Here is a 24414-nt window from a genome sequence, read left to right as displayed (position 1 = left end):
TGGATTCAAACCTTTCTAGTGCTTATTCGTTCGCAGATAGTGCTTTTGTCTGTGCGTTTGCTATTACTACGTCAAAAAAGTGGTCAACAGCGACAAGTATGAGATTCTTGGAGGTGTATCAAGAACGAGAATGCCTTGGAACCACAAAAGCGAATCATACAAAGACAGAAATTTGAGAGATGCTGCGTTAATTGAAATAGTAAACAGTATGCGTGAATATGTACCTGGAATTGATGTAGCTACAACAAAGTTAAAAATTCGAAGCATTCGAAATGCTTACATGAATGAAGATAAAAAATTACTGAAATCACTTAAGAGTGGTGCGTCTACAGACGGTATTTATAAATCCAGCCTTGCTTGGTTTGAAGCTGCAGACCTATTCTTGAAACATGTAGTCGAGACAAGAGAGACGAGAAACACTTTGGTAAGTAATATTTTACATTTATTATGTTTCCAAAACATCTTATTTAGTAATATGTACAGCCAATTAATCAGCTGATACATGTGACGCCATTTTGCAAACTGCGCAATTACGAAGAATTTGTGGCGTCCTGTGTGAACGGTAGCTCACAGCGCCACTTCAGAATGACTTGACTTGTGGCGATACTTTAGTTGCCTGTGTGAACCCGGCTGGAGATCCATGGTGTAGTCAAGTTGGTTAGATTTGTGTACAATATCTGTTGTGTTGACTTTTTGCTCTTTGCTACGAAATGGGCTTTCTTTGGGTATTTGATCAGTTTCTTTGATAATCGGCGAATTGTTTTTGTAGGTGTCACAGTGACATTGTTAAAATGAGTTGTTAATTGAGAGATAAAAACAATGACGTTCTCCGATACGGTGAATTACGTGTTCTTCACCAATCCAGTCGTGAAAACAACAACGGAATATGTGAAATATTTTGTACGTTATCCTTGAAATAATGCGTGCTAATCGTCTAAAGGAAACAATGTATGTAATTAAGCTTTGTTCTGTTTTATTCCAGTCGTCCGCAACGATTTCATCACTTTCTGGTAGCCCAAAACCGCCACCTATTCCTAAACCAACTATGTGCGACCTACCTATTTGGAAACATACCTATGGTGGTAGTTCTTTCGTGAGGATCGCAGGCTTGTGCGGTGCTGCAGCCGTTGCACTTGGTGCATACGGCGCTCATAGTATGTGTTTTGCGTTTGTATTTTATAGTCTCTTAACATAAATTTTACAGATCGTCTGATCGTATTGTACAGGAAACTCTTGAATTTTTATCTTAATATGTACGTAGTTACATAACTAATACAAATTTTATAGACACTAGATATGAAATGAGCTTATAGAGTTGTAACGTTTTTGGTCTGTTTTAGCTATCTATCCCAAGGAACATAATGAGGATCTGAAGAGGATTTTTGAAACGGCAAATCGGTATCATTTTCTGCACACGCTTGCTTTATTCGGTGTACCCCTTAGCCGGTGGCCGAAGACTGTAAGTTTTTGTTTGAATACGTTTTCATTGTTAGCTTTACTTCTTACTATCGAATTTATGAAATTTTCCTTATGATTCGTGTAGCATGAATGTGAAACAGTGTTTGAGGAAGGAGTTAGTCAGTATACCTTGAGCGGACAGTAAAGGAAACAAAAGGAAAAATTTGGAGTAGGAATTAAAGTTCAAGGAGAAGGAATAAAAGTTTTGAGGTTTGCTGCTGATACAAAAACAGCAGAGGGCTTCAAAGAGCAGTTGAATGGAATGGGCAGTGTCTTCAGAGGGGGACATGAGGTATCCTGGAGCGTAGCCTATGGAAATGATACATGGACAGTAATTAGTCCAGACAAGAATTACACTGAAGAAGAAGAAGGTTACACAGATAAGTAATGTAACTAAATGTGGTGGTAGCCTACTGAATAGATTTAGGCCAAAAGAAATTTCTCGTATAAGTTTACTGAAAGAAGGGGTCAGTTGAAAGGACAAATTCTGAGATCTCAAGGGATCGCCAAGTTGTAGTAGAAAGTGCGAGGAGTAAAAATTTTACAGGAATACCACGAGATGAATGCAGTAAGCAGATTCAAAAAAACTATAGGTTGCAGTAGTTATTCCGAGATGAGGCTTGCAAAGGGTAGAGTAGCATGGAGAGTTGCCTCAAACCTGTCTTCAGATGAATACCACAGTAACATTTTAATGTATTTCAGGCATTTTTCCGATGAAAATGTTAGTCTGGCATACATGTTCCTAGAAATAGAACACTGAAGAGGAGCTGAACATAAATACACCTGTGCCCTAAGAACTTTTGTGTTATGCTGAATATTGTGTGTTTGAAACTTTGTTGGAAAGAGGGATGCTACATCTACCTTCATGTGAAAGATGTTTGCTGTTGACATGTCCAACAACTGGTTTGATCCAGCTCTACACACTTGGCCTACTTTATCCTGTGCAAGCCGCCTCTTTTCCAAATAAGTACCATACTGCAATCTAAAACCATTTGAAGCTGCTTTGTGTATTCACTTTCCTGTCTCCATTTACAGTTCCCTCCCCCTCCCTCCCGCTCTACTTTCCAAAACTAAACAGATGATTCCATGATGTCTATCATGGAATGGTGCCCTATCATCTGGTCCTTACTTTAATCAAATTATGCCACAAATTTATTTTCTGCTCAGTTCTATTCAGTACTTTATCAGGTATGTGATCTATCTATCTAGTCATCAGCTTTCTTATGTAGCACCACATTTCAGAAGTTTCCATTTCTTTTTGTCTACACTGCTTGTTGTTGATGTATCATTTTCATGCACGATCCAGACAAGTGCCTTCAGAAAAGACTTTGTAGTTCTTAAATTTATATTCAGTGTTAACAAATTTATCTTGTACAGAAACATTTTTCTTGTCATTAAGTCTACATTTTATACCCTCTCTAATTCTGCCATCATCAGTTATTTTACTGCCCAAATACCAAAACTCATTTACTACTTATAGCATCTAACTTCCTAATCTAATGCTGTGTGCCACTGATTTAATTCATGTAGATTCCAATACCCTTACTGCCAATTCTGTAATCTTCTCTTCCAAGTCCTTCGTGTCACGTTACAGAATTAGTGTGTCATTGACTAACCTCAGTTTTTATTTCTTCTCCCTCAACTTCAATTTCTTCTCCAAATTGTTCTTCAGTTTCTCTTAATGATTGCTCAGTGTGTAGATTTAATATTGTTGGGATTAGTGGGAACTGAGTCTCACTGTCTTCTTAACATGTGCTTCAATTGCTGTATCTGGCTTCTATACAAGTTGTGTATAACCTTTCTCTTCTTGTGTTTTACCTCTGCTACTGTCAGAATTTCAAAGTGTGTATTCCAATCAGTGTTATCATAAGTTTTCTCTCTCTTCAAATGTTATGTTCTGAGGTAAGTTGTTGGGTCAGTATTGCATCATTAGACCATACGTCTCTCTGTAATCTAGGCAGATCTTCCCCTTATTGGTTTCTACCACTTCTTTCCATTCTTTTGTAAATAATTTGTGGCAGTGTTTTATAAGTATATATTATTACACTGATTGCTTTTTAATATATACACCTGGCAGCACGTGCCTTCTGCGGAATCGGAATTATTAGAGTTTTCTTGAGGTCTGAAGGTATTTTGCCTGTCTTGTACATCTTCATCAACCCTGTCTTCCCTTTTTACAGCATCGCCTTCAGGTTTGTTTCCCTTGTATGGTCTACCAATATATTCCTTCCTCTTTATAGTTTTTCCTCTGCGTAGTACTGGTTTCCCATTGGAGTTGTCGATGTTCATATACCTTTTATGAAAAGGCCTCTTTAATTTTCCTATTGGTGGTATCTATCTTTCCCCTAGTTACACATGTTTCTGTAGCCAAGTTTGCATGTGTTCTCTTGCCATTTCTGCTTTGCCATTTTGCACTTTTTTCGGTCTCATGTTTTGGAGATTTGTACTGTTTTCTGTCTGTTTCACTTGATGCGTTTTTATAGTTTCTTCTTTCATCAGTTAAATTCACTGTCACCTGTGATACACAAGAATTTCTAACCGGCCTTATTTTTTTATTTAGTGGCTCCTCTGCTTTTTTTACTGTTTCATGCCACAAAGCTGTCCATTCAATTTCTGACTTATTCCTCTTCTCTGTAACAGTACATTTATCTTGGCTGATTTAATTTGTAGGATAGAAGGCCATTCCATGTCGAGTGGCCTAAGATCTCTGATTGTGATGAAATTTTTTTCAGGATATTTGTTTGGGTATTACATGAAACCATGCCAAGTTGCAGATTGACAGGGTGTTCAATGAGACCATCATCCATGCTTTTGAGAAGGCCATTTTTTCCATATTTCGACAACTGAGTTTTCATCATTGTTAATTACGATCTAAAGGAACTTCCATACTGAAACTGGATGATTATGCTCAACTTTTTAGATAAAACATTCTAGTTGTTTGTACATGTGCTCAGTGTACACCAAATTTATCATAGTTTGCTGTGCAAGTAGATCATGAATTTTGTCATGACAAATTTGGATAATGTTTGGACTTCTTGTGCCTTACGATAGAATGACATTTTTATGCTAATTTTTTCCTCATTTCAGCTACCCTACATATCATAAGATTGTTGGGTGTGATGAGGTCCTCCAGTTATGCAAAACATCAGTTTTTTCCATAGCTGAGAGACCTTCCATCCAACAATTTTAACTGCAAACACGAAAGACACAAGAGCTGCAAATCCAAATGATGAATACATGCCATCAGGTTCAGCAAGTGGCATCTTGATGAGTCTAGTGCGTTATCCAACAGAAAAGTTGACCCGAAAAATTTGTCAATTTTGTTGGATATCCAGACGACTGTGTCTCAGAAGGATCATCTCAGATTAAAGTTTGTTTCATTCTTGTGAAAATCCAGTTCAAAGATAATAAAGAAGTTAAAAAACCTGCTTTGACTACTATTACAGGTGAAAAATGTGTGGACTACTTGAATATGCACATTTGATAATCAGTCTTTGACTTTGATATTTTCATCTGTTAGTTTGCTCCTGCATTATTTTGGAATTCACCACACTTTACATCATCTAAGTGCAGTGCAGCTTTGATTTTTGTAGGTAATTTTCTATGCCATCTTACAACATTTGCATCTCAAAAAAAAGAAATGTGTATTTTTAGTACAAGAGCAACAATTAAGCAATCAGAGAATTGAATAATAATGCCTAAATATACTTTCATCACAAAACCTTATATTTGGATAAATAAGAACTTATGCAAAAATTCTGTGTGTGATACTTTTTGTCTAAAGAATCATTCTATGAAAATAGGTGTATGGGATGTTAACACTGGAAACAGATGAAATATGCCCAACATGTCAAAAACATTCCTGGCAGATTAAAACTGTATGCCAGATCAAGTCTCGAATTCGGTACAACCATTGAATAAAACAGCCAGACGCATGGATATCATTTCAGCATGGTGGATGGGGCGTAAACAAATTATACCCTACTGATCCACTGATGGGCAAAAATATATGAAATACTTTTCAGACCCCATTTTCAGCTAGCTTAAAACACGAAGGAGTAGTTGCAGTAAAATGGAGGGAAATTCTAAGAAGGCTGGACAAAATGCATTGACTAAATAGCTGTTGACAGAAAAGTAGAACCTGAAAAACACATTTACTGCCCCTCCAGTCTATATGCATTCGCAGAATGGGATGCTTCTGCATGCGCTGATGATGAACTGACACAACCAAATGATCGTTGGTATTTTGAGGTAATGCATGAATGGTAAACAAGAACAAGGATTATAGGGATAACAAATACAGATACTTTTTGAAAAACAAGACATAGAACATAAATTACAATTGAATGTTTTCAGTAATAATGCCCGTAAGTTCTGATACCCTACAAGAAATTCTTAAACTGTGGGCATTTAACGTCTTAAAAGAGGACCATCGGCTGCATATATTATGGAAAACGGAGAGATATGCTGACAGTGCCCCCTAAAGTCCTAAATAAACCTTACAACTTTGAAAACCTTTAAAATTGTGAAGTTATTGTTTTTTAAAAATGTTAAAACTATTGTTTTATTATTATTGTTATTACCATCATTATTCACATATTGGCCCAATAGGACCATGAAAGGTGCAAGTAATCAATGTTGCTTTTAATGGTTAGCTATCCTTTGCGTCCAAATTTGTTTCATACTTTCAGAATGAAGTCTGTTTAATGAAGTCTCTTTCTTTCGTCAAACCATGATGTTCCAGTCCGTTTTCTAATTTCCCTCTGACCAACTTTCCAATTACATATCTTTTGTCTGAATCCTTTATTATACCACCACATTAAGATTGTCCTTAATCTCAGCAATCCATTTAATTAGCTCAGTTTTGGCCTTCCTTCTGTTGTTTTAGAGTGCTGCTATTTGTTTTGTCAACATGGTGGGTGCCATTCTTGTAATGTACCCATAAAATTTAAGTCTTCTTTTTCTCATGTCACCATGTATGTTTGTGTGTTCTTCTATTTCCTTAACTTCTCAGCATATAAGTTTCTCCATCAATAATTTTGGGGCCAAATATTTTACCCATAGGAGGATGTCGTTATCAGGAGAAAGAAAATTGGGGTTCTACGGATCGGAGCGTGGAATGTCAGATCCCTTAATCGGGCAGGTAGGTTAGAAAATTTAAAAAGGGAAATGGATAGGTTAAAGTTAGATATAGTGGGAATTAGTGAAGTTCGGTGGCAGGAGGAACAAGACTTCTGTTCAGGTGACTACAGGGCTATACACACACAATCAAATAGGGGTAATGCAGGAGTAGGTTTAATAATGAATAGGAAAATAGGAATGCGGGTAAGCTACTACAAACAGCATAGTGAACGCATTATTGTGGCCAAGATAGATACGAAGCCCACACCTACTACAGTAGTACAAGTTTATATGCCAACTAGCTCTGCAGATGATGAAGAAATTGAAGAAATGTATGATGAAATAAAAGAAATTATTCGGATAGTGAAGGGAGACGAAAATTTAATAGTAATGGGTGACTGGAATTCGAGTGTAGGAAAAGGGAGAGAAGGAAACATAGTAGGTGAATATGGATTGGGGCTAAGAAATGAAAGAGGAAGCCGCCTAGTAGAATTTTGCACAGAGCACAGCTTAATCATAGCTAACACTTGGTTTAAAAATCATGAAAGAAGGTTGTATACGTGGAAGAACCCTGGAGATACCAAAAGGTATCAGATAGATTATATAATGGTAAGACAGAGATTTAGGAACCAGGTTTTAAGTTGTAAGACATTTCCAGGGGCAGATGTGGACTCCGACCACAATCTATTGGTTATGACCTGTAGATTAAAACTGAAGAAACTGCAAAAATGTGGGAAATTAAGGAGATGGGACCTGGATAAACTGAAAGAACCAGAGGTTGTACAGAGTTTCAGGGAGAGCATAAGGGAACAATTGACAGGAATAGGGGAAAGAAATACAGTAGAAGAAGAATGGGTAGCTCTGAGGGATGTAGTAGTGAAGGCAGCAGAGGATAAAGTAGGTACAAAGACGAGGGCTGCTAGAAATCCTTGGGTAACAGAAGAAATATTGAATTTAATTGATGAAAGGAGAAAATATAAAAATGCAGTAAATGAAGCAGGCAAAAAGGAATACAAACGTCTCAAAAATGAGATCGACAGGAAGTGCAAAATGGCTAAACAGGGATAGCTAGAGGACAAATGTAAGGATGTAGAAGCTTATCTCACTAGGGGTAAGATAGATACTGCCTGCAGGAAAATTAAAGAGACCTTTGGAGAGAAGAGAACCACGTGTATGAATATCAAGAGCTCAGATGGCAGCCCAGTTCTAAGCAAAGAAGGGAAGGCAGAAAGGTGGAAGGAGTATATAGAAGGTTTATACAAGGGCGATGTACTTGAGGACAATATTATGGAAATGGAAGAGGATGTAGATGAAGACGAAATGGGAGATACGATACTGCGTGAAGAGTTTGACAGAGCACTGAAAGACCTGAGTCGAAACAAGGCCCCCGGAGTAGACAACATTCCACTAGAACTACTGACAGCCTTGGGACAACCAGTCCTGACAAAACTCTACCAGCTGGTGAGCAAGATGTATGAAACAGGCGATATACCCTCAGACTTCAAGAAGAATATAATAATTCCAATCCCAAAGAAAGCAGGTGCTGACAGATGTGAAAATTACCGAACTATCAGTTTAATAAGCCATGGCTGCAAAATACTAACGCGAATTCTTTACAGACGAATGGAAAAACTGGTAGATGCAGACCTCGGGGAGGATCAGTTTGGATTCCGTCGAAATGTTGGAACACGGGAGGCAATACTGACCTTACGACTTATCTTAGAAGAAAGATTAAGAAAAGGCAAACCTATGTTTCTAGCATTTGTAGACTTAGAGAAAGCTTTTGACAATGTTGACTGGAATACTCTCTTTCAAATTCTGAAGGTGGCAGGGGTAAAATACAAGCAACGAAAGGCTATTTACAATTTGTACGGAAACCAGATGGCAGTTATAAGAGTCGAGGCACATGACAGGGAAGCAGTGGGTGGGAAAGGAGTGAGACAGGGTTGTAGCCTCTCCCCGATGTTATTCAATCTGTATATTGAGCAAGCAGTGAAGGATACAAAAGAAAAATTTGGAGTAGGTATTAAAATTCATGGAGACGAAGTAAAAACTTTGAGGTTCGCCGATGACATTGTAATTCTGTCAGAGACGGCAAAGGACTTGGAAGTGCAGTTGAACGGAATGGACAGTGTCTTGAAAGGAGGATATAAGATGAACATTAACAAAAGCAAAACGAGGATAATGGAATGTAGTCAAATTAAATCGGGTGATGCTGAGGGAATTAGATTAGGAAATGAGACACTTAAAGTAGTAAAGGAGTTTTGCTATTTGGGTTGGAAAATAACTGATGATGGTTGAAGTAGAGAGGATATAAAATGTAGACTGGCAATGGCAAGGAAAGCGTTTCTGAAGAAGAGAAATTTGTTAACATCGAATATAGATTTATGTATCAGGAAGTCGTTTCTCAAAGTATTTGTTTGGAGTGTAGCCATGTATGGAAGTGAAACATGGACGATAACTAGTTTGGACAAGAAGAGAATAGAAGCTTTCGAAATGTGGTGCTACAGAAGAATACTGAAGATAAGGTGGATAGAGCACGTAACTAATGAGGAGGTATTGAATAGGATTGGGGAGAAGAGAAGTTTGTGGCACAACTTGACTAGAAGAAGGGATCGGTTGGTGGGACATGTTTTGAGGCATCAAGGGATCACAAATTTAGCATTGGAGGGCAGCGTGGAGGGTAAAAATCGTAGAGGGAGACCGAGAGATGAGTACACTAAGCAGATTCAGAAGGATGTAGGTTGCAGTAGGTACTGGGAGATGAAGCAGCTTGCACAGGATAGAGTAGCATGGAGAGCTGCATCAAACCAGTTTCAGGACTGAAGACAACAACAACAATCTTTCTTTGTTTTGAATTTTTTTCAATATCCCTCTTTCTGTTTAAAATTAAAGACACTCAGGTTTGACTACGATGCATTTTTGACAGGGAACTTCATTTGGAGTTTTTTGTAGACTGATTTCCTGTATGATTTCCCACAAGTATTTAAATTGAGAAAGCCTTCTTATTTTTTCATATTTCGTGTTCACTAACTTTGGTGCTTGTATGTTACATGTCATATATTCCATTTTTCTGAATGATATTTGTAGTCTACCTCCCCCATGAACCATGGACCTTGCCGTCGGTGGGTAGGCTTGCGTGCCTCAGCGATACACATGGCCGTACTGTAGGTGCAACCACAACGGAGGGGTATCTGTTGAGAGGCCAGACAAACATGTGGTTCCTGAAAAGGGGCAGCAGCCTTTTCAGTAGTTGCAGGGGCAACAGTCTGGATGATTGACTGATCTGGCTTTGCAACATTAACCAAAACGCCCTTGCTGTGCTGGTACTGTGAACGGATGAAAGCAAGGGGAAACTACAGCCGTAATTTTTTCCGAGGACATGCAGCTTTACTGTATGATTAAATGATGATGGTGTCCTCTTGGGTAAAATATTCCGGAGGAAAAATAGTCCCCCATTCGGATCTCCAGGCTGGGACTACTCAGGAGGACGTCGTTATCAGGAGAAAGAAAACTGGCGTTCTACGGATCGGAGCATGGAATGTCAGATCCCTTAATTGGGCAGGTAGGTTAGAAAATTTAAAAAGGGAAATGGATAGGTTAAAGTTAGATATAGTGGGAATTAGTGAAGTTTGGTGGCAGGAGGTACAAGACTTTTGGTCAGGTGAATACATGGTTATAAATACAAAATCAAATAGGGGTAATGCAGGAGTAGGTTTAATAATGAATAAAAAAGTAGGAGTGCGGGTAAGCTACTACAAACAGCATAGTGAACGCATTATTGTGGCCAAGATAGACACAAAGCCCATGCCTACTACACTAGTACAAGTTTATATGCCAACTAGCTCTGCAGATGATGAAGAAATTAATGAAATGTGTGATGAGATAAAAGAAATTATTCAGATAGTGAAGGGAGACGAAAATTTAATAGTCATGGGTGACTAAATTCGTCAGTAGCAAAAGGGAGAGAAGGAAAAATAGTGGGTGAATATGGATTGGGGCTAAGAAATGAAAGAGGAAGCCGTCTGGTAGAATTTTGCACAGAGCGTAACTTAATCATAGCTAACACTTGGTTCAAGAATCATAAAAGAAGGTTGCATACATGGAAGAATCCTGGAGATACTAAAAGGTATCAGATAGATTATATAATAGTAAGACAGAGATTTAGGGATCAGGTTTTAAATTGTAGGACATTTCCAGGGGCAGATGTGGACTCTGACCACAATCTATTGGCTATGAACTGTAGATTAAAACTGAAGAAAATGCAAAAAGGTGGCAATTTAAGGAGATGGGATGCGGATAAACTGACTAAACCAGAGGTTGTGCAGAGTTTCAGGGAGAGCATAAGGCAACATCTGACAAGAATGGGGGAAACAAATACAGTAGAAGAAGAATGGGTAGCTCTGAGGGATGAAGTAGTGAAGGCAGCAGAGGATAAAGTAGGTAAAAAGACGAGGGCTGCTAGAAATCCTAGGGTAACAGAAGAAATATTGAATTTAATTGATGAAAGGAGAAAATATAAAAATGCAGTAAATGAAGCAGGCAAAAAGGAATACAAACGTCTCAAAAATGAGATCGACAGGAAGTGCAAAATGGCTAAGCAGGGTTGGCTAGAGGACAAGTGTAAGGATTTAGAAGCTTATCTCACTAGGGGTAAGATAGATACTGCCTACAGGAAAATTAAAGAGACCTTTGGAGAGAAGAGAACCACTTGTATGAATATCAAGAGCTCAGATGGCAACCCAGTTCTAAGCAAAGAAGGGAAAGCAGAAAGGTGGACGGAGTATATAGAAGGTTTATACTAGGGCGATGTACTTGAGGACAATATTATTGAAAGGGAAGAGGATTAAGATGAAATGGGAGATACAATACTGCGTGAAGAGTTTGACAGAGCACTGAAAGACCTGAGTAGAAACTAGGCCCCCGGAGTAGACAACATTCTATTGGAACTACTGAGGGCCTTGGGAGAGCCAGTCATGACAAAACTCTACCAGCTGGTAAGCAAGATGTATGAGACAGGCTAAATACCCACAGACTTCAAGAAGAATATAATAATTCCAATCCCAAAGAAAGCAGGTGCTGACAGATGTGAAAATTACCGAACTATCAGATTAATAAGTCACAGCTGCAAAATACTAACGCGAATTCTGTACAGACGAATGGAAAAACTTGTAGATGCGGACCTCGGGGAGGATCAGTTTGGATTCCGTCGAAATGTTGGAACACGTGAGGCAATACTGACCTTACGACTTAACTTAGAAGAAAGATTAAGAAAAGGGAAACCTACGTTTCTAGCATTTGTAGACTTAGAGAAAGCTTTTGACAATGTTGACTGGAATACTCTCTTTCAAATTCTGAAGGTGGCAGGGGTAAAATACAAGCAACGAAAGGCTATTTACAATTTGTACGGAAACCAGATGGCAGTTATAAGAGTCGAGGCACATGACAGGGAAGCAGTGGGTGGGAAGGGAGTGAGACAGGGTTGTAGTCTCTCCCCGATGTTATTCAATCTGTATATTGAGCAAGAAATAAAGGAAACAAAAGAAACGTTCGGAGTAGGTATTAAAATTCATGGAGAAGAAGTGAAAACTTTGAGGTTCGCCGATAACATTGTTATTCTGTCAGATACAGCAAAGGACCTGGAAGAGCAGTTGAAAGGAATGGACAGTGTCTTGAAAGGAGGATATAAGATGAACATCAACAAAAGCAAAATGAGGATAATGGAATGTAGTCAAATTAAATCGAGCGATGCTGAGGGAATTAGATTAGGAAATGAGACACTTAAAGTAGTAAAGGAGTTTTGCTATTCAGGAAGTAAAATAACTGATGATGGTCGAAATAGGGAGGATATAAAATGTAGACTGGCAATGGCAAGGAAACCGTTTCTTAAGAAGAGAAATTTGTTAACATCAAGTATAGATTTATGTATAAGGAAGTCGTTTCTGAAAGTATTTGTATGGAGTGTAGCCATGTATGGAAGCGAAACTTGGACGATATATAGTTTGGACAAGAAGAGAATAGAAACTTTCAAAATGTGGTGTTACAGAAGAATGCTGAAGATAATGTGGATAGATCACGTAACTAATGAGGAGGTATTGAATAGAATTGGGGAGAAGAGGAGTTTGTGGCACAACTTGACTAGAAGAAGGAATTGGTTGTTAGGACAAATTCTGAGGCATCAAGGGATCACCAATTTAGTATTGGACGGCAGCGTGGAGGGTAAAAATCGTAGAGGGAGACCAAGAGATGAATACACTAAGCAGATTCAGAAGGATGTAGGTTGCAGTAGGTACTGGGAGATGAGGAAGCTTGCACAGGACAGAGTAGCATGGAGAGCTGCATCAAACCAGTCTCAGGACTGAAGACAACAACAACAACATTTGTAGTCTTACTTTTTCTACAACTCTTTAAGAATTGCTGTTTTTTTGCTATGGTAATATCCCTAGTTAAAATTTCCAGATCATTTGCAAAGGTGAGTCAATCTACCCTAATATTACTTCTACCTAACCTGGTTGACTTTTGCTCTTGCCATTCTGTAATTGCGTTTCCCAAAACACAGTTAAACAATACTGGGGAGAGTCCATCTTCCTGTCTAACACCAGTCTTTATATCAAATGGATCAGAAATTCCTCCCAGGAATTTAACTTTAGATCTAGTATCAGTTAAAGTTTGCTTAGTCACTGTTAGTTGTATAATCTAGCCCTTGTCCCTTTAAAATTTGGAAAAAAAAAATTACAGTTAACTGAGTCATAGGCCTTCTTAAAATCCACAAATGTACATACAATATTGTTACTAGAAATCCTTAGGTGCCTAACGTATAGTTTCAATCTAAGAAATTTTTCCGTACAGGATTTCTGTGGTCTAAATCTGCTTGGTACTCACCAATTTTGGGTTGTAATTGTTCATGGTCTCGGTCAAGTAAACACTGCGAGATAATTTCGTATATGACCTGCAGAAGAGAGATTTCTTGGTAATTATTAACATTGGTTCTATCCCTTTTTTAATGCAGTAGGTGAATTAGGGCAGTTTTCCAGCCCTCAGGTATTTTCTTAGTTTGCCAGATATGTCCTATTACCTGAGTTATGTCTTATAGTGTCAGGTCCAGCTGATTTTAGTAGTAATGCAATTATACTGTTTTCTCCAGATGCTTTATTGTTTTTAAGTATCATAATTTGTTTAGTTATCTCAATTTCTTTAGAGTTAAGGTTGGTGTTATTAGTTTGCTGTTTGGTCCCTTAGGAATTAACACACATTTGAATTTGGTTCTGGACAGTTTAATAGTTTTTTCAAAATAATTTTCAAGTATCTTTCAATTTTCCTGGTTGCTCAGAGCCAAAGTGGCATTTTCATTTTTGAAGCAAAGACTTTGAGGTTGGTAACCGGTTAATTTTGTTTTGAGTGTTTCAGAAAAGTTTCTTGTATTGTTCCTTTGGAAGTGTTTTGATTTCTAAATGTTGAGCATTTTCATAGTTTCTTTTAATCTGCCGGAGAAATTTGGAATTTTTTTTTTCCCATTCAGGAAAGTGTTGTATGTATTTTCAGTTTTGTTACTATTCCAATTTTTGAATGCCTTGTGCCTAGACTTAACTGGTGTTTCACAATCTGCAATATTGTTGTTTCTTTCAAAGTGGAATTAATTTTGGGCTGTTTTGTTCAACTTTTCTTTTAGGATTCGCCCAATTGTTGGATTGTTTTTCATCAAATTCGCTTGTTAGAGGTGGGGTTATTGTAGCACTATCAAATTTAGGGATAACATTTTCTGTTTTGAAGATTTTTTGAGGTTGAAGTTTTATTTTTATTCACATTAAATAGTGGTCAGAATCAGTATTAGTTCCTTTTTTTAACTTGGACATTTAAAATTTCTTTGTAATTGGGTTATTAAATTACTACTTGATCGATTTTAAATTCCTCAATAAATGTGTTGGGTGCCCACAAAGTTTTTATGTTTAGAAACTTTTTTTTACATGATTTTTAAGGTTACAATTTTTGCATGTTTCAACAAATCTTTGGCCATATTTGTTTGTCCATTTACGTGCAGGAAATCCACCTACTGTTTTCTTATACTTTTTCTCTGCACCAAATTGAGCATTAAAATCATCCATTAAAACTTTAACATGGTCTGAGGGAATTTTCGAGGCGATGCTTTCAAACATTTCCCAAAGCTTCATTAATTTCTTCAGGTGTTTTATGGTTATTCTCATTGACTGGCATATGGGCATTAATGAAAGTGTATGTTCTGATTGCGCTTGTAACAGAAATTGTCATAAGTCTTATCATTAATGGGTTTTACATCTGTTATTGAATGTAAAATATTTTTGGACACTGCAAAAGCAACTTCCAGAGTGGTGTATTATTGAGCATTCTTTTATCAATTTTACTCTTAAAAATACGAGAACTGCCTAAATCTGTTGTGTTATTGACCATCATTCATGTTTCTTGAAGTGCTAAAATGTTCTTTTAATGTATCTTCCAACTTATAAAGGTTACTTGGTTGCAAAAGTGTTTGTATGTTAAGTGTTGCAAAAAATGTATTTGTTTTGGTTTGAAGTTGGCCGGAGGACCCCAACTTCCTCTGTTTAATTGCGTTGCATTCTAGCCTGGCTGCCCCAGAATCTGAAAGACCAGTTGCTTCAGTAATACTAGTGGTGGATTAGACCACCTGGGGTAATATTTGATTATCGAAATGCTCCATGATGATTGTATCTGGAATCGGGTGGGATTGAGAGACTCATTGAGTGAACTCATAGTGTTAAGATGGGAAAGGTTAGTTCCAGAATTTTTATTCTGTACTTGCAGCTGTCCACCAAATATGATGGAACATTCACTAAGTGCCATCTGTGACCAGTCCAATACCCTGGGCAAGGTCAGCTTCTTAGACTTTTAGTTACAATGTCTTGAAGCTGTTTTACTTTTGAAAACTTTATGCAATTAAAAGAATCAAAGACTGTAGTGCATACTGGTACTTTGTTTAAGGAAACTTGAGAATTTTTTAAAATTGTATTTGCAATGAATATGTACAAAAAACTAGGATAATTATGGTAGGACATAGAATGTGGGGAGGGGAGGAAAAGGGAGAAGTCCAGGAAGAAGGGGATGGGCAAAAGAACAAGAGTATTACGTCATCTAACCTAGGCAGTCAAAATGTGGTGCTATAACTCTGTCTGTCAATTTAGGATTTGCTGTTGAAAATACTAATGGATCGCCTAATTTCAAACTCTAGTAAAATTTTTAAAGTGTGACCCCTGTTTTCTTTAAGTAAAATGTTTTACGTTATTAGGGAGATTGGTTATGGAATCTTTCTGCTCACAGCAGTGAGTACTGAAGCCAGGCTTCGAGCTAGAAACCCCAAAATGTTCTGTTAATGTGGCACTAAAGCTCCTGCCAATTTGTCCATGGCACCACGTGGGTCAGTCATTGCAAATTATACAATGCACCTCAGTTGTATTATATTTGGAACGAGTGGCGTAATCTCTGTGTGTCTGTACTTTGTACCAACATTGGCGGTAATGAAGAATGCCTGTTCAATATTTTTGGAGCACAGCTATATTGCAATCGTTCCTGAAATATTGCCAAAATGCCGCGTTTTATGATATGTGGTTCCAGTGGTCTTCGGCCTACAGCATTGATAAGCAAGCTAGCCATTGGGTTATCTTTCTTTATCTCTCTGAGGATACCTTTATTAATACCATTGACAATCTGTCATGACCAGTTTTATAGGCAGTGTACTGTGTAATTTTGCACTCTGTTGAAAGCTTCCTTTGACAACGAGACATTATGGAGCCTGTGTAGAAGCAACATGAAGGCTGAAGCCTACTACTTATTAGAGTGATCAGAAGAGCTGTGAATCAGTATGTCAGTGGTGATTGCCTTCTGTAAATATCAAATGCAATTTCAATGGTGATTGCCTTTTGTGAATTTCAAGTCCAATTTAAGTACCACGTAAAGTAATATTAAGACCCTGGTATTGTGATGATTTCACATACTTTACCGTCCCCCTCCCCGCAATTCTGCTGAGCAGTAAATTGAATTCTCATTGTGTAACAACTCAACTTTCTCACAAACTGACAACATTTCTTGTGTTACTCATTGAAAAGAACAGGAATGTCAGCTATGTATCTATACTGAGGTACGATCTTGCTAGCATATGTCGAAAAGTAAATTATGGCATTAGACTCGGAAGCTGTCGTGAATATATTGGCGAGAAAATGTGATAAGAGGGATCCCATTGCAAGACCTTTTTTTGTAAAAAGATATCGAGGGAGACCAGATTAGTTCCTGAAGGTATGAAAGTTTGTTAACTAACTATCCCATGTTGCAAATGTTAGAGCAAATCAGGTGGCGATATAGCTGTTGAGGTACTCTGCGATCCCAACCCCGTACAGGCGTTAACAATTGGACAAACTGGAAAATCAACTTAATGGTCTTAGTCAAAGCCTGGAGTATTGGTCCTGCCAGTTTAATAGGAGCAATGTTCTTACTGAATGGATTTTGAAATTTATTGGTTGTATTAAGAATCTCTTTTAAACTGGTCATATATCTATTCATAGGATCTAGATTAGACTTAGTAATTCCATAATCTGTTAAGAAGCATTGCACTGTATTCACGTAATGATTTTCACATAAAATAATGTCTGTTTTCCCTTGTCTGACTCGGCAATTAGTGCTTGATGCTTATAGAGTTTTTTTGTTGATACTATCCAAAATAGCCCCATCGCTGTAAGTTGTTCCTTGACTAAACCAGAACCATTGTATTACGTACAACCTCTCAGTTACGTTACTTAGGCTAACAGCTGCTTCATTACTTTCACCTGTGGCTGTGGCTATATTGCCACCATCAAGTGAGGAGACAATGTGGGAGATCAACGAACTGATCTGTTGTTGATCGGTCACATTATTAAAGCGGTGAAATTATTAATGTTGTAGGACATTCCTTTTTCTAAAAATATTGTTTCTTTCTCACTGAAATTAATATCAGAAAGGCTGTGCACCCTACGATACAAATCAGAACCACACTCAGTGACATCCTGTTTAACAATCTGGTGCCCCTTATTAAGTAACCTACTTAGTTTATTGATATGTATAGCATTCATGCATTCTTTAAACTGTACCACTGCATCTTCAATGTGTTCATGGGCCCAGTGATATACTCAAGCTCTTGGACTTGGTTCTTAGGTTGAGTTGTGGTAGATTTGGGGTACCAAAGTCGGATTCGTTATTTGCAGAAAGGCAATCACCACTGACATAGTAATTCATAACTCCCCCAACTGCTCTATCAAGCACAAGACATTAGCTTTCAGGTCATTTAGATGCACGCTCCGTAGGGTCCCATTGTCAGAGGGAGCGTCTGTTAACATGTTCTTATTATACAGTACATAGCCCATAAAAATGGTTATAACAGTGAGTTCATGAATGGTATTATCGGGGTATTCTCCGAAAGATAAGGAAGCTAACCCAGTGGCTAGCACCCACATCAATGCTGCTTGTACCATGTATCATAAAATTCCAAATTTTGGCAATGTTTCGAAAAAGATCAGAAGGCAGTTGCACTCCAAAGATATTGAATCATCTTTACCTCTATGCTGGTAAAGTTGTTACAAAGTATAGGCTCAGAGAATACTCTACTTGTTCCAAATACAATGCAACCAAGTTGTATTGTACCACTTGCAATCATTGTTACATGCTGGCAGGAACTTTAGTTCCATGTTTAAAGAACAGCTCAGATTTTCTAGCTCAAAATCCACCTTAAGTACTCAGTTTAATGAACATAGGCATTTCATCACCAATCTTCCAAGTAACTTAAAAATTGTACATTGAGAAAACATGGATGACACTGTAAACATCTTACAGGAGGTTGAAATTATGTGATCTATTATTTGCTTTCCACATTAAACCCTTATTCAACAAACAGAGTTACAGTACCAGAGAATTTTGGTGTTGCAAATTTCAACTACCTAAGTTAGATTTCAAATATTAACTATAATTTTAAAAAGTATCAAAATTCAATACAGTCTTGGATTCTTTTAATGTGCAAGGTTTTTAAAAAATCTGAGTTGTGTGGTTTACATAGAGGACACTGTAAGCAGATCTGCTCCTTTGCCCTAACACGAGGGCTGTCCATAAAGTAAAGATTGTGCCCCATGCCCAGTGGTGAGCCTCCACCCCACCCTCTGCCCACACAACCACTGTCACAAATGTCTTAACAGATCCTCACCCTGTCTCAGTGTGAAGTGCTGCTACAGTCGCAGGCTCGAATCCTGCCTCGGGCATGGATGTGTGTGATGTCCTTAGGTTAGTTAGGTTTAAGTAGTTCTTAGTCAAGGGTGCTGATGACATCAGATGTTAAGTCCCATAGTGCTCAGAGCCATTTGAGCCACATCATCACCAATGATGGCAGGCATATCGAACATCTCATAACCTAAATCCGATTATCTTTAGTAACGTTTACATGTTGAATGAAGTGTGTGCATGCCATAGTTCGTAACTTAATTTATGTGTTTTTTTTTTCATATAGTTCAGCAATTGTCACCCTTTCATTCCATTACTTGTCATCAGGCAAATCATCATCATTATCCTGTTACTTATGTATTCTTCTAGGGTTTGTTTTTCTATTATACCCACTCCATTTTTTGGCTTGTTGTCTGCTACCCCAATAAAATGTGTATCCATCCCTCATTTTTTTCCTTCATTAAGCCCCAATATTTCTACATTCCATGTATCTGTGAAATCTATTGGCTCTTGTTCCTCTTGAGTCAGTGTCATCACATTAGTGATGCCCACCTATGATGTATCTCTGACTTGTCGCACACTTCTCACAGTTCCCCCAGCACCGCAAGAATTGTGCAATGCATGCATGGTATGCCGTAACCTTTGCTGGGGCTGGTTTTGAAGTACTGTTACATATATGGGTTGTTATAACGAGATAGCCATTCCCTGAGGCATTTTAGAGCTACTGCCAGCATAGATTTGGGCCGCTCCTGACATGAAGAACAGATGCCTTTTGTAGCCACTCATTTTGAGTGCAGGCGCTATAGGAAATAAGATTCAAAGACAGTTCTTGTGCTTTTTCTATCATTGAAACTTTTGTATTTTCTTCCACTTTCAAAACAGTTAACTGTCTTCACAGGGTGTATACGCTCAGAGACGACCAGGAAATATGGAAAAAGGGGGGGGGGATTTTTTCATCGTGGAGCCAACTGGGAAAAACATGGGAATTTTTTAGAATTCCTGTAATTTCTCGTGTTATTCTAAAGTTAAATTTTTGTAATTTTGACTTGTAAGAACTGATAAATAGCTAAATGTGCCAAAGGACAAAGACAGTGGAATACTTCATAACATTAAACACCTGCCGACTAGCGTGACGTCACAACTGTTCACATTATGTTCGTTTGAGCAGTTGAGTTGCTTATGGGCAGTACTTTCTCCCTCTTTGGGCTAATTGAAGTGTGGTCGTTAGCTGTATCAGCAATAGCAACAAGCAGCCAGATGCTCCTGGGAAAAATTCTTCTGGCGCGCCCAAGCTGCTGAATTCACACATGCACATAGTAGTCTGAGTTGTAGTGTGGAGTGGGCTAGTCTCCATGTAAACTGTGTTTATATTTAGTGATTTTGCTGTTTTCCTTTTCATTTACACTTCTCACCGGACCAAGCGAGGTGGAGCAGTGGTTAGACACTGGACTCGCATTCGGGAGGACGATGGTTCAATCCCGCATCCGACCATCCTGATTTAGGTTTTCCGTGATTTGCCAAAATCGCTCCAGGCAAATGCCGGGATGGTTCCTTTCAAAGGGCACAGCCGACTTCCTTCCCCCGTCCTTGCCTAATTCAATGAGACTGATGACCTTGCTGTCTGGTCTTCTTTCCCAAAACAACCCAACCCAATACTTCTCACATCAAATGAAAACTCAACAAATTTATGTGGTTGGAAGCTATCAAATGAATTAAAATACATTCACATAATAGCAGAAGGATAATATAGTTATTGGTTTGTTTCCTGATTTTATTTCCACATTTTTTGGCTGTCAGTCGGCTTGCACAACAATGAAGTTATTTTTGTCGTTTTGCTGATCTTTTCCTCAGAGGCAATCAATTTATTAGAAGCGAAGTGTTTCATTCCACACCATTGGCTAGTTTCTACAGTTCGCTGAATTTCAAGTGCATATTTTCATCATCTGGTACGTATGATGTTATGCCATAACTAAGAACCAAACATGAGAATACAGTAGTGGTACTCCAAGAAAATATGCATCCCGAAAACTGCACTGAAAAGCTTAATGTTAGGTTGGGGCCTACTTCATTGTGACTCTGGGCATATGAATTTGCAGTTTAAGCCGAATTATACATTTTAGTATGGTTTATGAAATTTCAGTGCTCTGGGAGTATTCTCTTTCTTTTATGACGTCATTTAAGATCTCTCAATATTATCTGGCACTCTCTGGCAACTGCTGAATGAAGGTATTTGTAACAGGTCATACGAAAATATTGCAAATGGTGCTTTGAAAAACATTAGTTTCAAAGTAAATTTCCTTTTACGCAAGATGGAATTATGTGAAGTATGCGAATGTGCAATGAATTTCTTAAATCACGGAGCCTTTGAAAACCACACCTGGTCATTATTTAAAATTTTACTGGCAGATTTGTGTGATGTACCTGAAAGTGTAACACGTGCAAAAAAAGACCATTATTATATATGGAAACTTAGCTTTTCATGTAGCTTACTAGTGTTAAAGACCAACACTATATGTGAAAGCTTAACTTTTCTTGTACCAACACCACATACTTTAATTTAAACAATTTACTTTTCCTATTTGTGTGTTCACAGTACTTACGTGATGTTGCTGTTGTCATGTGTCCTATGCTCTGAATATCTGCCGTCATTGGCCTGTGAGATCACGTGACCTAAGCTATTATTGACTTAACAAAAGAGTATGTTAATCTCAATTTCAGTGCTTCGGAAACTAATGTGCTGTTTCGAATCTATTGTCGTAATATAAATACAAAAATATGCAGCATAAATGTTGCTGCACATCACAATCAAAACTTTATGCTGAGTTTTTTGTTCTGTGAAGTTCCATGCTTGAGAATAAAACCTTTACCATTCAGAGAATTAATACTTTTATAGCTCCAAGGGAAAGTGTACTGCCGCTTACTGTGGAAAAAATGTGTGTTTTTCACCTTGGAAGAAGTATATTTTCATGTGGGGGGGGGGGGGGGGGGGAGTGCATTTCATTTTTAAGCGGGAAATCTGGGATTCTCTCTCTCTCTCTCCCCCTCCCCTTCCCCCTCTCCCTCCCCCTCCCCTCTCCATGTATCCACCCAGCTTCAATTAACTGATAGCAAATATTGAGTAACAGTAAAAAAGTCAAGACCAGGCACAGTCTTGCATTGCAACGTTAGCAACGTATGAATTTCAGGATCATAGGAAGTAGCAACATTCAGTTTCTATGTATGTTTGGTTTCATCATATCCATAATTCATTGCATTACCCTTCAGGTTGCTAATTGAATTAATGTTAGTGCTGCACTTCCAATAACCCTGATATACCCAATTCAAGTTTAACTCCTCTTCTAATCTCCCTCTTTTTTTTTTTGGGGGGGGGGGGGGTGTCCGGTCTGTGGCAAAAGTTTTGCAATTTATTGTTTCTAAAGAAAATATAGACACAATAGTGCTACTAAGGACCATGTTATTCCTTCTATAGCCAAACCTCATGTGGCAAGGTGCTTGCATGCCCAGTGTTATTGCCTGAAATCCCTCAGTCCACTACTAATATTCTTTCACTCTGGCTGGAATACTGATATCCAAGTAGCTTACATATGCCACCACATCTGCCATTTTTAAACTAATTGAATGCCTACACAGCCTCTTATGTGATACTGTCTTGTACAAGTCACTCTTTGTGGATATACATAGCTTAGAGGGTCATAGACATAGGCTCAGCAGTGTGTGTCAGTGAGCAGCTCATCCATATTTGTTCCCCAAAAGGGATTTATCACTTATCATTGCAGTATGGTTACTAATAACGGGATCATGTGAATGCCTGTATTTGACTCTTGAATTCGTGTTCGGTCCTTGTAATCCTAACTAAAATGTCAACAGGCATCCTCCTGGTTCATAGAGGAGTCACCTTTTCGTAAAAACAAATAATGCAAATATTAGATAATTTGTTACTTTCATGATGAACCTACAGGTATCTCCAATGCATTATGGACATATCAAAATCAGAAAGAAAATTAAATTTGTCAAATTCGTGCAATCTCTTTTCTCTCGGAGGTTGTAGTGACTTGCAGATTGCCACTAACCTTAATAGCCCTGTTGCATGGATGATTCGTTATGAAAATTGTTTATTGGTGTTATTACTTATAATGGCTTGTCATAAATTTTTAAGTATCACTTCCAGAAAATAGTTACCTAATTATTTTTTTGTTGCAGGTACATACCTGCACTTCTGAAATTCATGCTCCGTAGTACTGTAACCTGCCCCAACTAGAATGAAAACGAAAAGGTGTAGTTCGTTGATAAAAGATTATTGTGCATTCACTAGAAATTTTGAAGCCATTTAAGGCCAATCCAGAAAGCTAAAGAAGTCATCTGGATTTTCGTGGCACAACTGCAACATTTCCATTGCTGCCAAAAAGGATTGCTGTTCATTGGTCCGCATCATTTTGTTTTGGATCTGTTGTGGCATTTCCAGTACTTTGAAATTTCGGTGTGAACCCGTACTGGAAAAATGTACCAGCAAATGAACAAACATTCAATTCTGCAACCCCCCCCCCCCTCCTAATTTATATTCAAAGATACAGTAATCAGATATTTAATGCAACAACTCTCATTTTCCCCTCTTCTTTTGGAAGAATTTTTCTTCGGGAATTTCTTATATTGTTCATTGAACTTAGTTTTGGGCACTGCAGTTACGAAGTGAGATATTTTTTTTAACTGCATTATATTAAATTTTCTATGAATTTCTTTCTGTTATATAGTTTTACAAGGGAGCAAAGAGAGATCCTCGTGGAGAATTAAATAAGAATTTTATATATTTTGGTGTCGTTGTTTTGGCTTAAAATGTATGTTTGTGGTGTATTAATCTTTGGATTTTTGCATTTGTAGAGTGGCAGTTTGCTCTTAACCGGCATGCTGTTGTTCTGCGGAACATGCTACTACCATGCGTTAACTGGTAAAGATGAATTGCGAAGACTTACACCCATTGGAGGATCGCTCCTTATTGCTGGTTGGCTTGCCATGGTGTTATAAGCAAAGGACATGGATAAAAAGGACAAACAATGTGAATGGTTTACAGCCAACATTTTATTGTTTTCAGAATCTTTTGTTTTGTTAGTCTTTAGTACAATAATTCTCACTACAGGAGTGTAATCTGTTTAATTACTGACTATTGTTAATAAAGTTATTGTTTTGATATTTTATAATTGTTAACATATTTATCTTCTCCCAGCTGTATTGGATGTAAACACAACTTCATTAATTGAAATAGATATTTTCGTGTTAATAGTGAATGTCGAAATTTCCTGACTCATTGGCATATTGCTGTAACTCTTCAATATTACGGTAGGCACTGAGGATCATTGATACCATATACCAGGCTACAGACTTGGTACTCCAGTGTTTTACTTGTGTTTGTTGAGCATTTCATATTCCATCACAGTATACATAGATTCCATTTACAATGCTATGAAAATATTTTGTATGTATCCTTCCTATATGATTAAATATTTGTAACAATAAAATGAAAAGACCGTAACCAAGAAGCCTTTGCTACATTGTTTATCTTTTGTACTGCCCATCTTACAAATTAAGTAAAGTGTTCCGATGTATTCATAATTTTGA

The 24414-nt window shown here is 37.8% G+C and overlaps 1 protein-coding gene across 1 annotated transcript; it reads left to right on the top strand.

Moving 5' to 3' along the window:
- The first annotated feature begins 571 nt into the window (after positions 1 to 571).
- LOC126334589 (transmembrane protein 256 homolog) lies at positions 572 to 24335 on the top strand. Its single transcript, XM_049996980.1, has 4 exons — positions 572 to 900; positions 983 to 1154; positions 1341 to 1459; positions 23680 to 24335. The coding sequence occupies exons 1-4, from the start codon at positions 820 to 822 to the stop codon at positions 23821 to 23823; spliced, it is 516 nt and encodes a 171-aa protein (XP_049852937.1). The 5' UTR covers positions 572 to 819; the 3' UTR covers positions 23824 to 24335.
- The last annotated feature ends 79 nt before the right edge of the window (positions 24336 to 24414 follow it).

This window comes from Schistocerca gregaria, chromosome 2 (assembly GCF_023897955.1).
Source record: "Schistocerca gregaria isolate iqSchGreg1 chromosome 2, iqSchGreg1.2, whole genome shotgun sequence".
NCBI lineage: Eukaryota > Metazoa > Arthropoda > Insecta > Orthoptera > Acrididae > Schistocerca > Schistocerca gregaria.
The sequence above is the reverse complement of the archived record's forward strand: the minus strand, read 5'-3'. Positions and strand labels throughout refer to the sequence as shown.